Source organism: Sminthopsis crassicaudata, chromosome 4 (assembly GCF_048593235.1).
Source record: "Sminthopsis crassicaudata isolate SCR6 chromosome 4, ASM4859323v1, whole genome shotgun sequence".
Classification (NCBI taxonomy): domain Eukaryota; kingdom Metazoa; phylum Chordata; class Mammalia; order Dasyuromorphia; family Dasyuridae; genus Sminthopsis; species Sminthopsis crassicaudata.
In genome coordinates this window covers 317,427,690-317,447,204 of record NC_133620.1, presented here as the reverse complement: position 1 = coordinate 317,447,204, position 19,515 = coordinate 317,427,690, and the positions used below count along the sequence as shown (strand labels likewise).

Genomic DNA, 19,515 nt, shown 5'->3' with positions numbered 1-19,515 from the left:
TAGATAATATACCATCAGTAAACAAAGTGCTTGAAAAAAAAAGTTACATTTTAGTGTCAAAAATTTATTATTCATTCAACAAATAATTTGAGTGCCTAGTACTTGGTTTAGTCAAAGCACAAGTGATTTCTGGTAGCTTCCCTATTTCATTTATTGAGATTTTTCACTCCTTCAAAAGACTAAGAATAGAGAACCAATTTAGTTAATTCATTCTACAATGTGGTGGAATAGTAGATAGAATACTAATGTGGATTCAGGATGATGTGAGTTCAAATCCAACCCTGCATATGCCACTTAACTACTGTTGGCCTCAATTTCCTTATTTGTAAAATAAGAATGATAATAGCACCTCTCTTCCAGGGTTTCAGTGAGGCTCAAATGAGATGATAATTGTGAAACATTTTGCAAACCATCAAATGTTTTACATACATACACACATATATTTTGGAGACAGCATAAGGTAGATAGAGTACTGTTTCTGTAATCGGAAAGATCTAATGGCCTATGACACTTCTAGCTTTATAACTCTGGGAAAGTTATCTGATCTCTGTCTTTGGTTTCCTCAGCTTTAAAATGCAGATAACAATAGAACCTCCCTCCCTGAGTTGTCTGCCCCTCCCTCCCAATTTCTTTAGGAATTTAGCCCACTTTATGGCAGCAAGTTAATTTTGCCTACCTTTCATTATAGCTATATATATATATTATATATAACCCCCTTGTTATAGCTAATTCATTAGGAACTTGCCCTTCTATATGGCATCTTTCTTCTTAATAGCTAAAAATCTTTATGAAAATTAGCATGCCATCACAACCTAAAAAAATCTTTGCCTCTTGATTTGGAGATCTAAACCTACAAATTGTTTTGAGACATCTCATTCCATAATCTCAGACCCCAATATATTTTGGGGAGTTCGGTATTTCAGTATTCGCACACTCCATCCCCACATACCTTTCATATCATCATTTTCAGTTAATAGGCTGAGAAGAATTTCTACTCTCCTTGTAGCACGCTTAAAAGCATCATTCTGGTCTTTTAACATTCCCATAGCACTCTGTACACAACTTCTGAGAAGACTGGTAGTATCCAGGGCCTGGGTGTGTTCCTATATTCAAAGAAACAAGACAAGTCAAGTCATTTTCATAGAAAAGAAAGCTACCTCCTTTCTACCTTTCAAGTCTTCACATACTCTTCTATATAATCTAATTTATTACTTTTACACCATTTATTACAATACTTTATCTCCTATCTCTTGGTGCTCTTTCTCAATTCAGCCACTTAGATGCTCTGGCTTTGTGCAAGCCTCAAGTCAAATGCCACCTTCAGTAGGAGGTCTTTCATATTCTGTACAGGTATTAGTAGTATCTCTATATTAAATTCTATCTACTCTATATATGTCTATGTTCCTCATTTTACATTAGTGGTTCTCAAATTTTTTGGTCTCAGGATCTCTCTTTCACTCTTAAAATTACTGAGGACCCCAAAAAGCTTTTGTTAATGTGAATTATTCCCAATGAAATATGTTAGAAATTTAAATTTTCAGTATTAATGAGAATAGTTTTATCCTAAGATAATTGCCTGACCAAGCATTGAGAACCACTTATATGTTTTCTCTTCCATTAGAATGTGAGTTCCTAGAGGGCAAGGGATTTTTGCCTTCACTTAAATCTCTAATGCTTAATAAATATTATTGATCATTGTTACAAGAGTACTTTTCACTTCAGAATCCTAGGGTTTTTTTCCCCCCTGAGGCAACTGGGGTTAAGTGACTTGCCCAGGGTCACACAGCTAAGTGTCTGAGGCCAGATTTAAACTAAGGTCCTCCTGACTTTAGGGTTAGTGCTCTATCCACTGTGCCACCTAGCTACCTCCCCCCTCCCCCCCAGGGCTTTTAAATGCCATTCTTAACATGTAAAAATAATGTTATTGATCATTGGGTAGGGAACATATCATAAGATATTATTATATAATAATGGTGACTTTATTTTTTCTGGATGCAACCATATTATCCTCAGTTTCCACTGGCATACACAAGGGAATAGAACCCAAGATTTTGAGCCCATCTGCATCATACTTTAAAACAACTACATGGAAGAGCCACAGCAAAGGATAGTATAATATTATGCTAACAAATTCCAATTCAGAAGGAAAATATAAGTGCTGATAAGATGTAGCTAAAAGTGTGCATTAGCAGAACAAAAGAAGACCAAGTGATCCTGAACTCACTTTAGTTTTATTTATTTCTGAACTTTCTTTTTCCATCTCAGGATTTTCCGTCTCCATTTCACCAGAAGATGTATCAGTTTCCATTTCAACATCCTCATCATTTGCTTCTGCCCCAGGCTCCACCTCCATTGCTAAGGGAGATATGGCTACAAGGAAAGAAAGAAACAACTCAATGTTCTAGCAACAGGAATAGGACAAGTAATTCTTTTCTCTGAAGGCAAAGACCCTCAAGCCCTGGTAGGAAACTGACTTCAATGGGATCTCCAAATTGTGTTGACTCCGTTAATGACAAAACTGGTCAACTAGGGAACTCATCATTCAATCTAATATACTAGTGACATCCCTTCTGACTCACAAATTGATAACAATCATGGAGAATATGCTAAATTGCATATAAAATGCACCAATTTTTTCATGCTATAATTCAAATTAGCTAACAACCACATTGTGTCAATCCCTTAAATGTGAATGAACGTGAATTCTTTAAACAGGCTCTGCTGTTTTCCAAAGCAACGTAGATATCAAGTGAAATAGATCTTGACCCATTCTTGCTAATGCAAGTCTCCCAATAATCAATGTCAGGGGCATTCTATCTGCCACCAATATTTCCCCAGGTCTAAGGTATCATCCTGATATCCCTTCTTGTATATCAATACATTCTCAAACTTCTTGAGATCTTAGCAAGTGACTTACACTCAAATATATCCTCTGGCTTGAATAGTTGGCTGATTGAAACATTTTGTAAAATGGTCACATCAGAAACCATAATGGTGGGTCTTCTTAGGTCATCAATATGCACAGAGTGCCAAAGACCTAGGGAGGAGAACATAAGCAGACAGTATCATTGTATTTCCCTTTTTTAATCTCTAGCCCTATTTGGATACTTAAGATAAACAGCAAATTAGAATAGTCTAACTGCTTGATGATTTTCAATCTGCAATAATTAAAAATATTATCCTACTATGGGAGCAGGGTAGTATGGTGAAGTACTCAGAAAAGTAACCCCAAAGTCAAGAGTATCTAGTTCATGTCCTGATTGATAATTGCTGGCTATGTGACATTAGTGAGTTTCTTAATTTCTTAGGATTCCCGGCAGCTCTTTAAAACTGAAGTTTTTAATTAGGAGTCCATGTTAAGGGTTTAAAAAATATTTTGGTAACTGTATTTAAATAATTTTCCTTTGTAACCCTATGTATTTTATTCAATACATTTAGAAACATTTTTCTGAAGAGTATACAATCTTCACCAATCTGCCAAAGGTGTCCATAATGCAAAAAGGATTGTCCTGCTCTCAGACTATAAGCTGCAGAACAATAATTGGTAGTGTAGGGGTTTTTTGGTACCAGAAGTTCCACACCATGGAACTCCAGGAATCTGAAACCACCTTCCTTTATCTCCCCAAAGGATATTATTAAGTACTTTATTAAGTAAATTTCAAAGTCAAAGATCCCTATAGTTACTGCCAGAATCACATTCCATTTCAACATCCTCAACATTTGCTTCTGCCCCTTAACTTTGGGGCAATATGCTTCAAAATGCACACAGAGTTTATGAGTTATTTCTCTGGAAGTAGATAGATTTTTTATGGGTCCTTTGGAATTGTCTTGTATTATGTATTATATTGATCAGAGCAGCTAAGTCTTTCACGCTTGATCATTGTTACAATATTATTATTACTATGTACAATGTTTCAGGAGAATCATTTATATAACAACAATAATGTAAAAAAAATAATCAAATATGAAAGACTTAGTAACTCATCAACACAATGATCCGACAGTGACAAAACTCAAAGTGAAATACCTTATTATAAACTTAGACCTGTTGATCTTGAGACATTTACAATAGTCTCCCCTTAACTGACACTGTAAACTTACAGAATATATTCATGGAAAAATACTGACAATATCAGTTGTAACTGTAACAGTAAGTTAGTTACTGATATGTTTCACAAATATTTTCTCTCTCACCAAGCTTTGTTTTTCTTCTTGACATGCAAAACACCAAAATAATATTTTATCTACTACCAGTTTGTTTTTTCTCTAATAACAAATCCATACCCCCGCCCAAAGTAATGTTCTGCTGTGATCTTTGGCAAACAAATTGGCCAGCTTCAGAGAAGCCATCCAAAATCATAGTATAAGAATCTTAATCTCAGAAGGGCAATTTGGAACATATCCTCTCCTTCAATAGGAATATACCTTTCTGCTAGAACACTCCTTTCCTACTGTCTCTGTGCTTCCCAAAGCAGCCTTTCCCTCACACGAATTATACCTTATGTCTTATGTATTTGTCTGGGTTATATATACATCAAGTCCCCTTTTCCTCTCTTACCTTTCCTCTCTTCCTCATTGACTACAATAAATCTCTTGAATTGACTCTCACAATTTTACATTATTCCTAGTATCTGAACTAATATAAGGGATTCTTCCTAGCAACTACCATGCCATTTATTAGCTGGCCCTTAGGCCTTTCCTTAGACATAAACTGGATACTATGACAAGGACTTAATCTATTGACAGTTCTATCTACACTAGGAGAATGAGTCCAACTGTAGAAAGCTATATACTCCAACAAGAAACTCCTTTATGTAAAGGCCTCTCACAAAACACACTACCAAAAAAGAACTAATGGACTCAGAATGCAGAGTAAAGTATTCATTATCTTCTTTCTTTTTTCTTTTTTTTCCCCTCTTCCTCAATACATTTGGGAAAATTTGTTTTTCATGACTTAATATTGATAAGAGGATCTGTATTTTGTTTCTCAATAGGTGGGGAGGAGAGTGGGAAGAGAAACCAGAACCGAAAATAACACTAAAATTGAAAAATAATTTTTTAAGTTAAAAAAATAAACTAAATATCAATAAGATATCATAGCATAGTGGCTAGTAAGGCAGTTGCATAATTAGCAGAAACAGGATTTACATTCTTTCTTATACAAGTACTAATCAGAATAAACTAAAACTCAGGATACTAAAAGAACAGGCAGTGATCTTTGCTTTTTTTAAAAAATTATATCAGAAATTCAGATTTATTGTTATTCTTATCTAGTTAAAATTCTTTCAAAGATAATTATTAGACTAAAATAGTGTTTTGCTATGACCAGAGTTTCTGATTGCACACACCTCTACCAGGAAGTCCACTGGCACTGTTAATCAAAGCATTCTGTGATGGATATTAACATCCTTCCATGCTATTTCCATAGGATTTCAGGTAAAATTCTTAAGTTAATTCAGAAACAGATCTAGAAATTGTGCCAGCCCTTAGTATAACACAAGGCTTGATGTATCGTTTTTTCCTACCAGCAAAGAACACATCTATCAGTGATTTCAAAATACCACAGAAGAGATTATAATTGTACTTTAGGACTGGAGTGGGGCAAATGTCCTAATTTACCAAAAAACAAAAGATAGAGGGCATAAATCATTAGGCAATGATTTTTCTTTCTGGAAACAGAAGGGATGGTAAATTTTAAAGGAGTAATTAATGAACAACCAAAAAAGGAAATGGTGATCACAAAGACCACCCAGCACATCTTTATTTTTGACAGATCATGTCATACTAACTCTTTCTTTTTCTGATAAGCAGTTTGAAAAAAAAAAAAGCATTTGACAAAGGCTCTGCTAGTTCTTGTGGAGAAGATTGAGAAATATAGAGTAAATGTCAATAGAGCTAAGTAGATTTAGAAATTGTCGAATGGCTAGACCTAAAAAGTAGTCACTGGTGATTTCATATTAGCTTTGAAAATGGTCTTCAGTGCTATATATAAAAAGAAGTTCATCTGAAAAAGATATGGGACTGATTAGCCAGGAAAAAGTAGACTTAAGGGGAGTATAATAATTTGAAGAATGTCACGTGAAAAAGGGCTAGACTTGAGTTGTTCAACCTCAGAAGGCACAACCAGGAGTAAGAGGAAGAAGCTGAAGAGAAGCAGATCAAAGTTTAAAAAAAAGAAACACTTCCTAACAATTGGAGTTGACCAAAAGTAGAATGGTCTATTTCAGGATATAGCTAGTCTCACTAGATTTTTTCCAAGCAAAAGTTGCATAAAATTTTGTTTGGTACACTAAACAGGTGATTTCTGATCAGGAATAGAGTGGGTTAAATGGCACCTGAAGTCTTTTCCAATTCTGGAATTGTTTCTTTTAAATAACTCTGCTAGAGATTAGGAAAATAAGAGATACAGTATAGGGCCTGGAGTGAGGAAGATTCCTCTTCCTGAATTCAAATCTGGCCTCAGACTTTTACAAGCTGTGTAACCCTGAGCAAGGCACTTAATCCTGTTTGCCTCAGTTTCTTTATCTATAAAGTGGGAGAAGTAAATAACAAATCATTCTTTCTTTGCCAAGAAAACCTGAAAGGAGTCATGACTGAACAACAATATATGCATGCAACATTTGACATGCTGTGTTCCTGGATGCCTTCTCCTCTGATTTTCATGACACTGCTCTATTGTTCTACTATATGAAAAATCCTCCCTTCTTGGTCTCTCTTGCTAAATCATTCTTCATAGCCCACTTCCTATCTATATGTACACCTCCAAGGCTCTGGCCTGGATTGTTTTCTATTCTCACACTCTACTTTATGTCTTGATTATCTAATTACATAATTGAAATATCACCTTTATGGAGATGACTCATAGATCTACAGGCCTAAACTTTTCCTGAGCCCCAGGTAAGCATCACTAACTGCCTATTAAATTATTTTAAACTATTGGTATCTCAAATCCAACATGTCCTAAATAGAACTCATTATGATTCTACCAAAATTGCCTCATTTTCCAAACTTCCCTATTTCCTTTCTTTTTTTAATACAAGCATTTTATTTCCTGAGGGGGGGAATCCTCCTAAAAAGAGAATATTATTATTATTTTTAATATATGTTTTAAATTGACCCAATTATATCATTTTGCCTCACTTTTGTAGGAATGAATTAATATATGAATTATACTTTGAAATATGAGAAATTACATAAAGCACTGACCACTCAAAACATAAATGTATAGTCAAAATTTAGTCAAACTAGTATCCCTTAGGAATAAAGCAGCTGCTCATCTTTGGATCAATGATTACTCTTATTTCAAGATCATGATCACGTTTTTCAGGCATTCAGGTTCACAATCTTATTGTCGTTCCTAATTCCTCACTCTTTTTCACCCTATAATCAGCTGTAAATATCACATCCAGCTCCACTGTATCATTTCTCACATCTGTCTTCTTGCCACTAATATAGTCATCATCCTAGTCCAGACCCTCTTCACTTTTGTCCCTGGGTTTTGAAATAGCATCCTAACTAGTCTCAACTCCTAACTAGTTTACAACAATGAAAACACAGCAGTAGCACCAATATTTATCTAGCACTATTTAAAACTTTATTTGCCAGATAACATGCCAAATGTTTTACAATTGTTATTTTATTTAATCCTCACAACAACCCTGGGAAGTAGGTGCTATTAATCTCCATTTTACAAGAAATTGAAGCAAAAAACATTTAAATGACTTGCCTGGATCACATAACTATACCTGAAGCTAAATTTGAATTCAGATTTCCCTGATTCCAGACTCAACACACTATCCACAAATCTTTCCATCCTCAAAACAGCTGCTATTGTGATTTTCCTCAAGTGTAATTTTGATTATGTCACTCCTTATTCAACTTTCAGTGGTTTCATGTCATCTCTAAGACAAAATGTCTATTTCTCAATCTTCCCATGTTACCTTTCCAGTCTTATACGTTATATAATTTGACAAGCATATAAATGGAGTCCATTCCTAACCTCTTTGCACTGGCTGACACACATACCTTTAACAAACTTCTTTATCCCTTTCACCTTTAAGAATCCCTTACTTCCCCTTAGGCTCAGTCTTTCCTAGATCCTCCAAAATACCTTATCATTTTGTATAACCTATTAGGTATATAAGCTTTTCTCTTTTAAGAGAATGTAATCTCCTTAAGGGAAAGGGCTGTTTTACTTTTTTTTTTTTTTTTTTTTTTAATTGCAAATCACACAGCAATGTCTGTTAATTGATTTTTTGTTTCTAAACCCAAGGAGATCACCTCTTCTCTCTCCAGCAAATTCCAAATTGCAAGCATTTAATTTTCTTTAGCAAAGTAAAATTTTTATAATATGTGAGAAAAAATCAGAATCCAAATAGAAATGTTTGACAAGGAGAAAAGATGTATGTAGAAACCACTTACAAATTATGTGAAAGAATATGTAAGTACTGTCTCTAGCCTTACCTCCATGGAAACCTACATAAGAAGCTCCACTTTCCATTCGAGATAGTTTTGTGATAAAGTAGACAAAGATGTGGCCTTTGTCTAACAGCAAATTGTTGATTTCATTTACAGCAGAATATCTATCAATGAAAAAAAATACAAAAATGTTCTTTAAGGAATTCAATTCATAAATTCTCCATCTATCTCTGGTATGCTGGCTAGCAATTTTATTCCAAGTTACCATCTTTTCTCTCTCAAACAAAATCCTAAATTTCAAGCTCCTAATAATCTTCAGAAAATTAATGAAATGTTATTAGTTAAAAAAAAGTTATGTTACTGGTCTAATGAGGTAACCCTTTTAACTGGCTCCCATATTCTAAAATATGTAAACATACTTTGCTGAGGCAATAAGCTGAGCACTCTTAGGATCATCTTCAAAATCTGTCTGAATAATCAGGATTTTATTTCCAGCTGTAATATCCAAGCTGTTCCTAGAAAAGAAGAAAATTTTCTAAAATTTCAATTCTGGGAAAGGAGTCACCTGAAGCACAGATGAAGGCAATGGACTTTGGAGCAGAAATATGAGAGCAGTAAAATTTTAGGGATATTCCCTGATACCACAAAGTAACTAGCTTCAGGAAGCATTTTTATGATTGCTACTAACTTTTAGGTGGTAATAGCAATGGAAAGAATGTTATAGTATCACTATTTTCCTAATTAATGTTTCCTATGTTCCAGCATATCTGGGAACACTTCCAGAAATCATTCTAGTCAAGCTTTAAGTTGTAATGACAATAAAGAGTGGAATACCCACCGGATCTCTTTGAGAAATGAATATTCTGTATCAAATTGCTGTAGCCAGAGTATTCTAGGTTTTTGAACTAGACCCTGTAATTCAGTCTCTAAAGTTTCAGAATCATGACTTGTCAGTAGTCTAGAAAAAGTAGTGATCTGAAAAACAGAGGAAATAGGTTTGTTTGTTTTTTACAAATAGTATTTATTTATGCATATATATTTATACATATATTTATATATAAAACAAAAATAACTGCTTTAAAATTTTGAGAACAAGAAAATATGCATAATTTTCATATAATTTAATTAAGCCTTTACCAAGAATCTAAGAATAAATTTGTATTTTTTAAAACTACAAACAGAAGATACTAGCAGTAGATATTCAAAAAAGAAGATTCTATACAATACACATCCCAAGAATATGGATCACAGCATGATTGATTTAAGTGCTAAAAGAGACATTAGAGTCCATCTAGTCCAGCCCTTTCATTTTATAAATGAGAAGATGAAACTCAGAAAGATTAACTGCCATGGGACTTGGTCAGTATCGGGGTATACTTTGAATCTTGCTTTACCCAATTCACCGTCTAAAACTACATCCACTATTCACATTACTTCTCTGGCAGTTAAGATAGAGTTAAAGTACAAACCTTAACTATCAACTGGGGCCATAAGCTGATTTGAAATTTATCTAAATTCCTTAAACTTAAGATTCATAAAAATGGAAATGTAAAAAGAAAATGTCACCTCTGTGAAGACAGTGCTACACCCTGAATCCATCCTTTGGAGATGGTCCTGAAGGAAGTCTGCAAAGGAGTCATGTTGCTGATCACAATAATATTTTTGTGCAAGAGCTTTTGCAGCAAATGATCCCAGTTTGGAACTGGATAGTCGGACCACAGCATCTGGTGTGGCACAATTCAGAAGCATGTACTTGGCTTTATCAGATACCCTGGCATAAATTTCATCAGTCAACTCCTGTTGCTTCAGATTATTAGTAACCTGTAGCACTACAGAAGCACATGTGTCTGAATGGTAACCAATGAACACATCAGAAGGGCTGTAGCTGTGCTTGGCAAAAGGCTGGTCTGCATTCACATTGATGAAATTTTCCACCCATGTCTGGAGTTCTTCCACAATAGTTTTCTGCCATTTCTCTAAGACAGTATTGATATCCAGGTAGTGCTTTTCTAGCCTATTTATGAGTGGTATGGGAAACTGTTTATAGACAACTTCCTTCTCTTCAATGACTATCAAGCGGAAGTCTGGATGAACTCTGCATTTGACACGATGAGTACCCAAACCAAGGTCCACATATTTCTGACCACCAAGATGAACATAGTACTGATTAAGAGCATCATAGAGACTCTCATACAGGTTTTGCAGGTTTAAGAGCACTACCATTTTCCCAGTTTCCATGCAGACTTTGACACGGTTGATATTTCTGCATATCTGGGTATACTCTTGGTCCTTGGGAAAACTAGAGCCAAAGATAATCTCTGGTTGTTGGTTCTCATTGAAGAAGGCCTGCTGAAGAATCTGTAGAGCCACATAATTTTTGGTCAGGACAAGTAAGTAGCGGCATTCAACATCTGCCTGCTGGTTAGTCTGACTATCACCATAAATGTTCTGCCAGATGAGACAAATGGTGCTGATTTCTTCAAAGCACCTTGCCTCTGGTAACTTGGCTGTAAAAGTATCCAAGGCATCAATATTATCCTTGCCACTGAAGTTTCGAAGGACTGCTTGTGCAATTTCTTGAGGGGTAGGTTCTTCATTAGAAGCTTTAGCCATAGCAAAGACCATTTTGATAAGACTATAGTAATCACGCAAACCAAAAAATTCCTTGTCTTGGGTCCCACACACTACTTCATAAGCTTCAGCAAAAGATGCAAAATAATCTTTAATTTTGTCTTGAATAAGTGTATCTGAACAGCAAATTCCCTTAGCACTTTCAATAAGTTCTTTCTTGTTGGGGGTGCCACGTGAAACAAAAATACCCCGGTTCATCTTGGCAGGATCTAGAGCCCAATTGGAGATGCCAATGAAGCCAACTTTTTTATGTGGGAGAGGATCATCATCAATACAACCGTCTTCCAAAAGGGGGTGCAGTGCCTTCAGTGGCATTTTGGGAGAATCTTCTGCTAGCCCAACTTCATCTAAGACTACCACTGAAACATATTCCTGTAGATTCTTCCCTTGTTGAAAGCGGGCACACTGCTTGAAGGTGCCTATGATTCCCTGGGGGGTTGAATGGGGACTGCACTGGAAAGACACCAAATGGACCTGTTTCAGCTCCTTGAAGAGTTCAGAATAAGCAGCTTGTCCCTGCATGGCATCCGCCACTATTGTCTTAGCAAGGGATTTGGAGCTTCCAGGTTTACCAACCAGAAAGAGAGGAATTCTGAGTTCAATGCATATCACCATCATAAATATATTTTCCTTCAAAGCTAAATTCTTGGCTATAGTTTTTCTTAGAGGTACACCACTGAGAAAGAGATCCTGTATTTGACTTATTTCATCCAAAACTGTCTTTATGTCACTATAAGGCCCTTTAAAAAGTTTGCAAATAACTTCCCAATATGCTTCCTTCTCTTCCAAAGAGGCATGATAACACACTCCAATAGCCAAAACTAATGACCATAGAACAGGATCTCTCTCAAAATTGTTTTTGTGGACATTTAACTCTCGGAGAAAAATATTCAGTTTCTTTAAGAGCAATCTACTATGGCCATAAAACCATCTGAAAACCTCCACGCAACGCTCCACATCTCGGAGGCTGACAAAGCTACATTCATTATCTCTTTTCCTCATGTAACTCTGGGAAGCAGAAAGTATCTCTGTGATCACATGAATATCTTTCTGAGTAATTCCCATTGAGTGGACAAGTCTTTGGGCAATTTGTTGAATATATAGTCTTTCAGCTGTGTTGTTTAGTTGCCCAAAGTCCCACACCAGGGGGATCATGCTTGGGGGGAGAGCATGAACCCGATAAACCAACTGCCTCAGAGGAATGGAGCCAAGCTTTTCCACGGTCTCATCTGCTTTAACTCGGTATCCCAAACCAGCAGTCTCTAAACGTTTGATCATCTCCTCTGTGTGCTTTCGGTACGGGTTGCAAGCTGCTATGATATGCAACCCAGAGTCCTCAAACAAGGGCTCTCCATCCACTGTGTTATCACACAAAACTTCTTTGATGCAGCTTACAGCCTCAGTTGTATTGGCCTCATCAAAAAATAAAATAGTATCAAATTGATGTTGCATCCTATTAACAAGAGCAACTGCTTCTGCCTCTCTGATTTTGGAGTAGATTGTCGCTGCACTAGTCCCACCATGGACCTTCACTAGTTTCATATTCTCAGCATCAATTCCACCACGCCGCAGATCACTCAGGAACTTAATAAGTCTTGTTTTGCCACAACCAGTTTCTCCCATGATTATAACAGGAATCCCACATCGGAACCGCATCTCAATGGCAAGAATTTTGAGGATGTTGTCTGTAGTAAGCTCATATGTCTCATCAGGGTCCATGGGCCACTGGATTCCCAAAACCATGCAAAGTATTTCAAGTTTCTTACTTCTGGGTAACTGGTCAAAGTTAATATTGAAGGGTACCCTCTGAAAGAGTAATCCTTTATACAATTCCTGTGTCATGACATTTCTCTTGATAATTTTTCCATCCAAGTGGCTGATAGCATCAATACCACCATTCTGGTTTGGTTGAAGATGGAAGCCTATAAATGTCATAGATGTGTGGTCATCATTGAAGAAAATATATGGATGAGGCTCAGATTCCCATCTCTTTCGGAGACAGAAAGGAGCAATGTCTTCTTCATTGACACCATCCATACTAAAGACCTGCCTCTCTGAGCTTTGATCAGAAATGTTGAGTGATGGAGTTGCAAAATCTCTGGCCATGAGAATCATAAATGTAACTACAAAATTCTTGAAGCCTGTCAGAGTATCACCAATAAAGGCAGGATTACAGAAGAGAGAAGCTTCACAGTCTCTGAGTTGATAATTCAAAAACCTAGAAAAGTTCTGAAGTTCAGACCAGGAAGGATCCATCATACCACAATGTATCAGCAACTGCTGGAGGCACTCCTCTGGGGTCCCTTCAATGGAACCTGGTTTATATTGAAACATATCAAGGTTTTGGCCTTGGTAGAATCTTTTTAAATACTGGAAAGGTCTCTGGAAGGATTCACTACAGAATTCTTCTCGATCCATTCTTGGTTCCATTTCACTTACAGAAGAAATCAAAGGCATACACATTACTTCCTTGGGAGGTCTGCATGTGACTTTTGGGAAGATTTCAAGAAAACTGAACTGTTGGCCATGTACATTCTAGAAAAAAGGAAAAAAAATGCACAAATTAAATGTTTAAAACTTAAGCAGCTTTCAAAAAGTCCCTTAATATTATTTTACTTCTACTTCATTTTTAAAAATTAAGACCAATTAATTAAGAGGGGAGAAGTATCATACAGAAGTATAGAGGATGCCATGGGGTTTTCTGCAACTGCAATTTTTTTTAATAATTATAACTTTTTATTGACAGTACATATGCATGGGTAATTTTCTACAACATTATCCCTTGTACTCACTTCTGTTCCAATTTTTTCCTTCCCTCCCTCCATCCCTTCCCCTATATGGCAAGCAGTCTTATATATGTTATAATATATCCTTGATAAAATATATGTGTGCAGAACCAAACAGTTTTCTTGTTGCATAGGAAGAATTGGATTCAGAAAGTAAAAATAACCTGGAAAGAAAAACAAAAATGCAAATAGTTTACACTCATTTCCCAGTGTTCCTTCTCTGGATGTAGCTGATTCTGTCCATCATTGATCAATTGGAACTGAATTAGATCTTCTGTTATCCACTTCCATCAGAATACATTTTCATACAGTATTGTTGTTGAAGTGTATAATGATCTCCCGGTTCTGCTCATTTCACTTAGCATCAGTTCATTTAAGTCTCTCCAAACCTCTCTGTATTCATCCTGCTGGTCAGTTCTTACAGAACAATAATATTCCATAACCTTCATATACCACAATTTTGCCCAAGCATTCTCCAATTGATGGGCATCCATTCATTTTCCAGTTTCTAGCCACTACAAAAAGGGCTGCCACAAACATTTGGGCACATACAGGTCCCTTTCCCTTCTTTAGTATTTCTTTGGGATATAAGCCCAGTAGGAGCACCTGTAACTGCAATGTTAACAACACAGGGAATTTGTAGTATGGAAACTTCCTTTAGAAAATAACATGCTTGGGACAACTAAGTGGCACAGTGGATAGAGCACCACCCCTGAAGTCAAAAAAACCTGAGTTCAAATGTGACCTCAGATACTTAACACTTCCTAGCTGTGCGACCCAAGGCAAGTCACTTAATCCCCATTGCCTCAACATAAAAAAAAAGAGAGAGAGGCTCATCAATTGGGGAATGGCTGAACAAGTTGTGTTACGAGAAATGACAAGCAGAATGATTTCAGAAAAACCTGGAAGTATTACATGAACTGATACAAAATGAAGTGAGACGAATCATGAAAACAACATACATAATAACAGCAATATCGTATGATGGCTAACCTAGCTATTCCCAACAACACAATGTTCTAAGACAATCCTAAAGGATTCATGATAAAAAATACGATCTACCTCTAGAGAAAGAAGTGATATTATCTGAATACAGATTGAAGCATATTGTTTTTCTCTTTGTTTTTTGAGTCTTCTTGCAAAAAATGACTAATATGAAAATGTTTTACATGACTGCACATATATAATTTAGATCAGGGAGGGAAGAAAGAGAGGAACAGAAAGAGAGGAACAGAATTCAAAACTTTAAAAAATATTAAAAATTGTCTTTACATGTAACTGAAGAAAAATAAATTATTATTATTTTTTTTAATGGTAATGTTGGAAGGGATGTGGGAAAGAAAGAAGAATAATGCATTGTTGGTGGGACTGAGACTTCATTCAAGTAGTCTAGAAAACAACTTGGAAGTATGCCCCCCAAAGTTACTAAAGTACCTGTAAACTAGAAACAGCACTACCAGACCTATATTCCAGAGGAATTAAAGAGGAAAAGACTTCTATATACAAAAATATTAAGAGTTGCTCTTTTTGTAGTAATCCCAAACTGAAAATGAGGGGGTATTCACCTATTGAGGAATTATTAAACAAACTGTTATATAAATAAGAGTATTACTATGCCATAAGGAATGACAAAATAAACAGAATAAGAGGAAAAAGGGGAGACATTTTAAGAACTGAGGCAGAGTAAAAGGAGTTATTAATTTGAAGAATAATTTACACAACAAATTATAAAGAAAAACAACTAAGATGTTAGAACTCTAACCAATGCAGTGATAAAGCATAAGTCCATGGAACTGAACATGAATCATGTCATCAAACTGGCCAAATTTCTGGATATGGACATTTTCTTTGTTGGATTATGCTTATCTGTTGTGAAGGATTTTTTTTTTTTTTTTTGTCCAGCTAGTCAATATGCATGGGAGGAGAGAACAATACAAAAAAATGAGATAATTTTTAAAAACAAAGTAAAAATAATAGAGGAAAGACAAAAAACATTCTTTAGAGAAAACATTTAAAAGTAAATTTACTGATACAATCTTAGAGAATATTATGATCAATGAAAAGCTGACTTGCCTATTATCACACAATTAATATGTCAAAGTAAGACCTCCCAAATTTTCCTGAATCTAAAGAGTCATCATATCAAACTAATTCTTACATATTAAATTTTTTGACTTAAAAAAGGCTCTCTTATGTGCTAGTTCCAATTCAATTTACAATAAAATCTTGGCATTTCCTCAAAGATTCATAGACTGTCAGAGAGTGTACAATGTAATTAGTGTATATATAATTCTTAGTTCTTTTCTTTCATAAAATGCATGGAGCAGAAATTGCTTACCTTAACTGACCAAAATATATTATATGAAGTTCAACTTTTTAAACGATAAAATAGTGAACTAAAGTTCCTTATAGATCTTAGCTGGTTTGATGAAATCTGAATCCTGTATTATCTATTTATTAATGGACTAACATCTTAGAATCCTAAGCACAGCATGGTATTCAATGTAAACATAAAAAATTCATTATAAAATTAATAAAAAAAACATAAAAAAATTCTAAATATGCGAAACTCAAAAGAAATTAGGACCAAGATTTTTTAAACGGAGAAAATTTCAGTTTATATACTCAAGAACAAAGATATTTGGATTTTGAAATTCCCAACACATTCCCTGCACATCTTTTTCATTTCATATCTATTAAATGCAAATGTTGTTATGGGGGGAAAAAAAAGAATTAGGAAACCCTAACATACAATCAGACTTGGAAGAGAGAAACAAGTCTTCTTAGAGTAATGCAAATAAAATGCTTTGGATACTTACCAATTTTGATGGCCTCTTTGGTACTGTGGAAATCACTTCCAAGATTTCAATAACATATAAATGGCACTTATGTCGAGGCCACATTTTCCCATTTGTATCCATAAGGTACTGTAAAATCAGAAGCTTGAAAAGAAATTCCCAAATTCCAGTTTGTACCTAAGGATATAGATAATCACATAGGTTAAAAAAAACTATGAAAGAGGTGAAACTAAAATGACAAGAATAGCAGAAAAAGAAGCACAGCAAGCTCTACTACCATCCAAACTCCCCCCCCCCAAAAAAAAAACAAATCTAGAAAATCCATCTTTTGACATCCTAATTAGGAAAATTTTCCAGTTTAGATTAGCAGAGGGTGACAAAGGTGTGCACACAACAGATTCTAGCCAAGGGCACAAGGAGCATTCCAATGTAAAGAAGACTATCCACCAGAGCAGGAAGAAATCTCACATCTAGCATAGAAGGATCTAAACTTCTGTAGAGTAAAGGAAAAAAAGTACTAAATCAAAGTTCTGTTCCCTACTTCTCAGTTTTAGGTCACATATCTATGGTAGGTAGAAATAGGGACCTATATCTAGCAGTGGCATTTTAGCAGTGGTAGCAGTCCTTGGCTATATACTGAGAGCATCCCACTTTAAAAGCAAGCAGTAGTTGCATAGCTTGGACCCTAGGAGAGAAGTAAGATTTCAGATCTACATTCTAAACCAGATTAAAACTAAAGAAATAACTAGGGCAGGAATCCTAGACTTAAAAAGAGCCTATAGTTCAAAAGAATACAGTTTTGTTACTCTGAACCAACAGTGCTTTCTAGCTGCCAAAAACCAAGTGCAGCAATAGTTTACTACAACTCCAAGTGGGGGAAACTTATTAAGTCTGAGCTGTCCCTGAGATCTTAGAATAACCTAATACTGAATGCCCCAGCAAAGTAGCAACAAGATAAATCCAAATATATCTTGTGGAAGTCCCTGGCTTTAGGATAAAGTGTGATGTCAGAAATTAGGCCAGAAGAATCAGCAAAGAAAAAAAAAAATCCTACCTCAAAGAGACATTATGGTGACAGGGACATCCAAGACATACATCCAAAAGTAAAGAGTGTAAAAAAAGGCTAAAAGTGAGTTAAGTAAGTAAGCTTAGTAAAAGTTTAAAGAAAAATACAACTTAGGCATAAATTCAATTAGAATTCCTAAAAGATATGAAGAGTTTGGGGTTTTTAAGTATAAATAAAATGACTGTACTAGATGAAAAAATAGGGAAAAAATGTTAAGTATGGAAGAAAAAATGTAAAGGGAATAAGTATACTTTTTTTACTCTAAGAATCAAAAAAATTTTTTAAAAGTCAAAAGACTGAAAACAGAAGAAAAACATAAGTTGCATCATAACAAAAAGAAATGATTTGAAAAATACATCAAGAAGAAATGCATTATACTGATAAGTCTAATCACATTTAAAGAAATCATGAAAGAAAATTGCCCATAAAAAAATTAACACTAACAGCCAGAAATAAAGTAAGAACTTCTTTAAAGAAGTTAGTACTAAAGAACTAGTAAGGATCATATAAATTTACCAGTTATCACTAAAAATGGAATAACTTAGAATATGGTATTCCCAGAAGGCAAGGAATACAAGCTTACAATCAAGAATAACTTATTCAACAAAACTGAGAATATAGAGAACATCCAAATATTCCCGAAGAAAAGATCACAGCTGCATAGAAAGTATAAATTCAGAAGTCAAAAGAAATAAGAAAATGACAAAATGCATTCTAATATGTCCTCTCTGAAACCTATCAAGTTTCAGGGATCACAAAAGGAGCCTAATTTACAGAAGGCTTGGGTAGGGTTCTATTATGAAAGGAAAAAAAAAAGGAAGAAAAGAAAAGTGCAATCAGGGTTGGGGAAAGGAAGAATAAGGTTAGGAAAAATCATCTCACAATCAAAGTAAACAATTAGAAATCTATGCAAATATAACTTCACATATGCCTTCTCAATGGGGGTGGAGAGGGAGAAAGGAGAATCTGGAATTCAAACTTTTAAAAACAAATGTTAAAAAAATTATTTTACATGTAACTAGAAAAGTAAACTATATATAAGTATATACATGTGTGTAGGTATGTATATATACATAAACAAATTATAGAGCACAAACCTTGTAAAAATGAATGCTAAAAATTTTATCATGTATCTGAGGAAAAATAAAATGCTATTGTACACATAAAAAAAGAATATATGTAAATAAGGAAGAAGTTAAGGGAATGGATAATACTTAAACCTTACTTTATCTGAATTGGTCAAAGGAGAGACAAATCATACAATATTTGGATATCATAATGTACTTAATCCATCAGAGAAACAGGAAGTAAAGAGAAGACAGAATGACGATTAGGAACAAGTGAAGATTAAGAGGAGCAATGATAAAACAAAATATTCTCTAATAAACAATATTCAAAAATATCTATAGTTTGTGAAACAAAAAACTGGAAACCAAAAGCCAATATGTTGGGATATGGCTGAACTTATGTTTTACAATGTGATGGACTATTACTGTGCTATGAGAAATAAAAAAGTAAATAGTTTCAGGAAGGCCTGGGAAGACTATATGAACCACCAGAAGAATAATTTACTTGTTCATGATAATATATAAAGATAGTAAACTCTGAAAGACTTAGTAAACTCTTAACACAAAGACCAGCCACAATTCCAAAGAATATATGATAAAACATGCCATCTCTCCAAAGACAGACTTGATAGACTTAAAGACTGAAGCACATTTTCTTCTCTTTTTCCTCCTTTTTTTTTTCCCCTAAGGCAGAGGATAGCTAATGCAGTCTATATATTTTTGTAATAAGTTTTATTTTTCTTACCCTC

General features: G+C 34.9%; 1 protein-coding gene across 1 annotated transcript in view; it reads right to left on the bottom strand.

Annotated features, from left to right (window-relative positions):
* RNF213 (ring finger protein 213) overlaps nucleotides 1-19,515 on the bottom strand; it is a 167,639-nt gene that overhangs the window by 49,760 nt on the left and 98,364 nt on the right. The window contains 8 exon segments of the mRNA XM_074260355.1: nucleotides 950-1,103; nucleotides 2,225-2,370; nucleotides 2,918-3,037; nucleotides 8,464-8,582; nucleotides 8,838-8,933; nucleotides 9,257-9,393; nucleotides 9,985-13,584; nucleotides 16,655-16,810. Coding sequence (XP_074116456.1) covers nucleotides 950-1,103; nucleotides 2,225-2,370; nucleotides 2,918-3,037; nucleotides 8,464-8,582; nucleotides 8,838-8,933; nucleotides 9,257-9,393; nucleotides 9,985-13,584; nucleotides 16,655-16,810 — 4,528 coding nt within the window.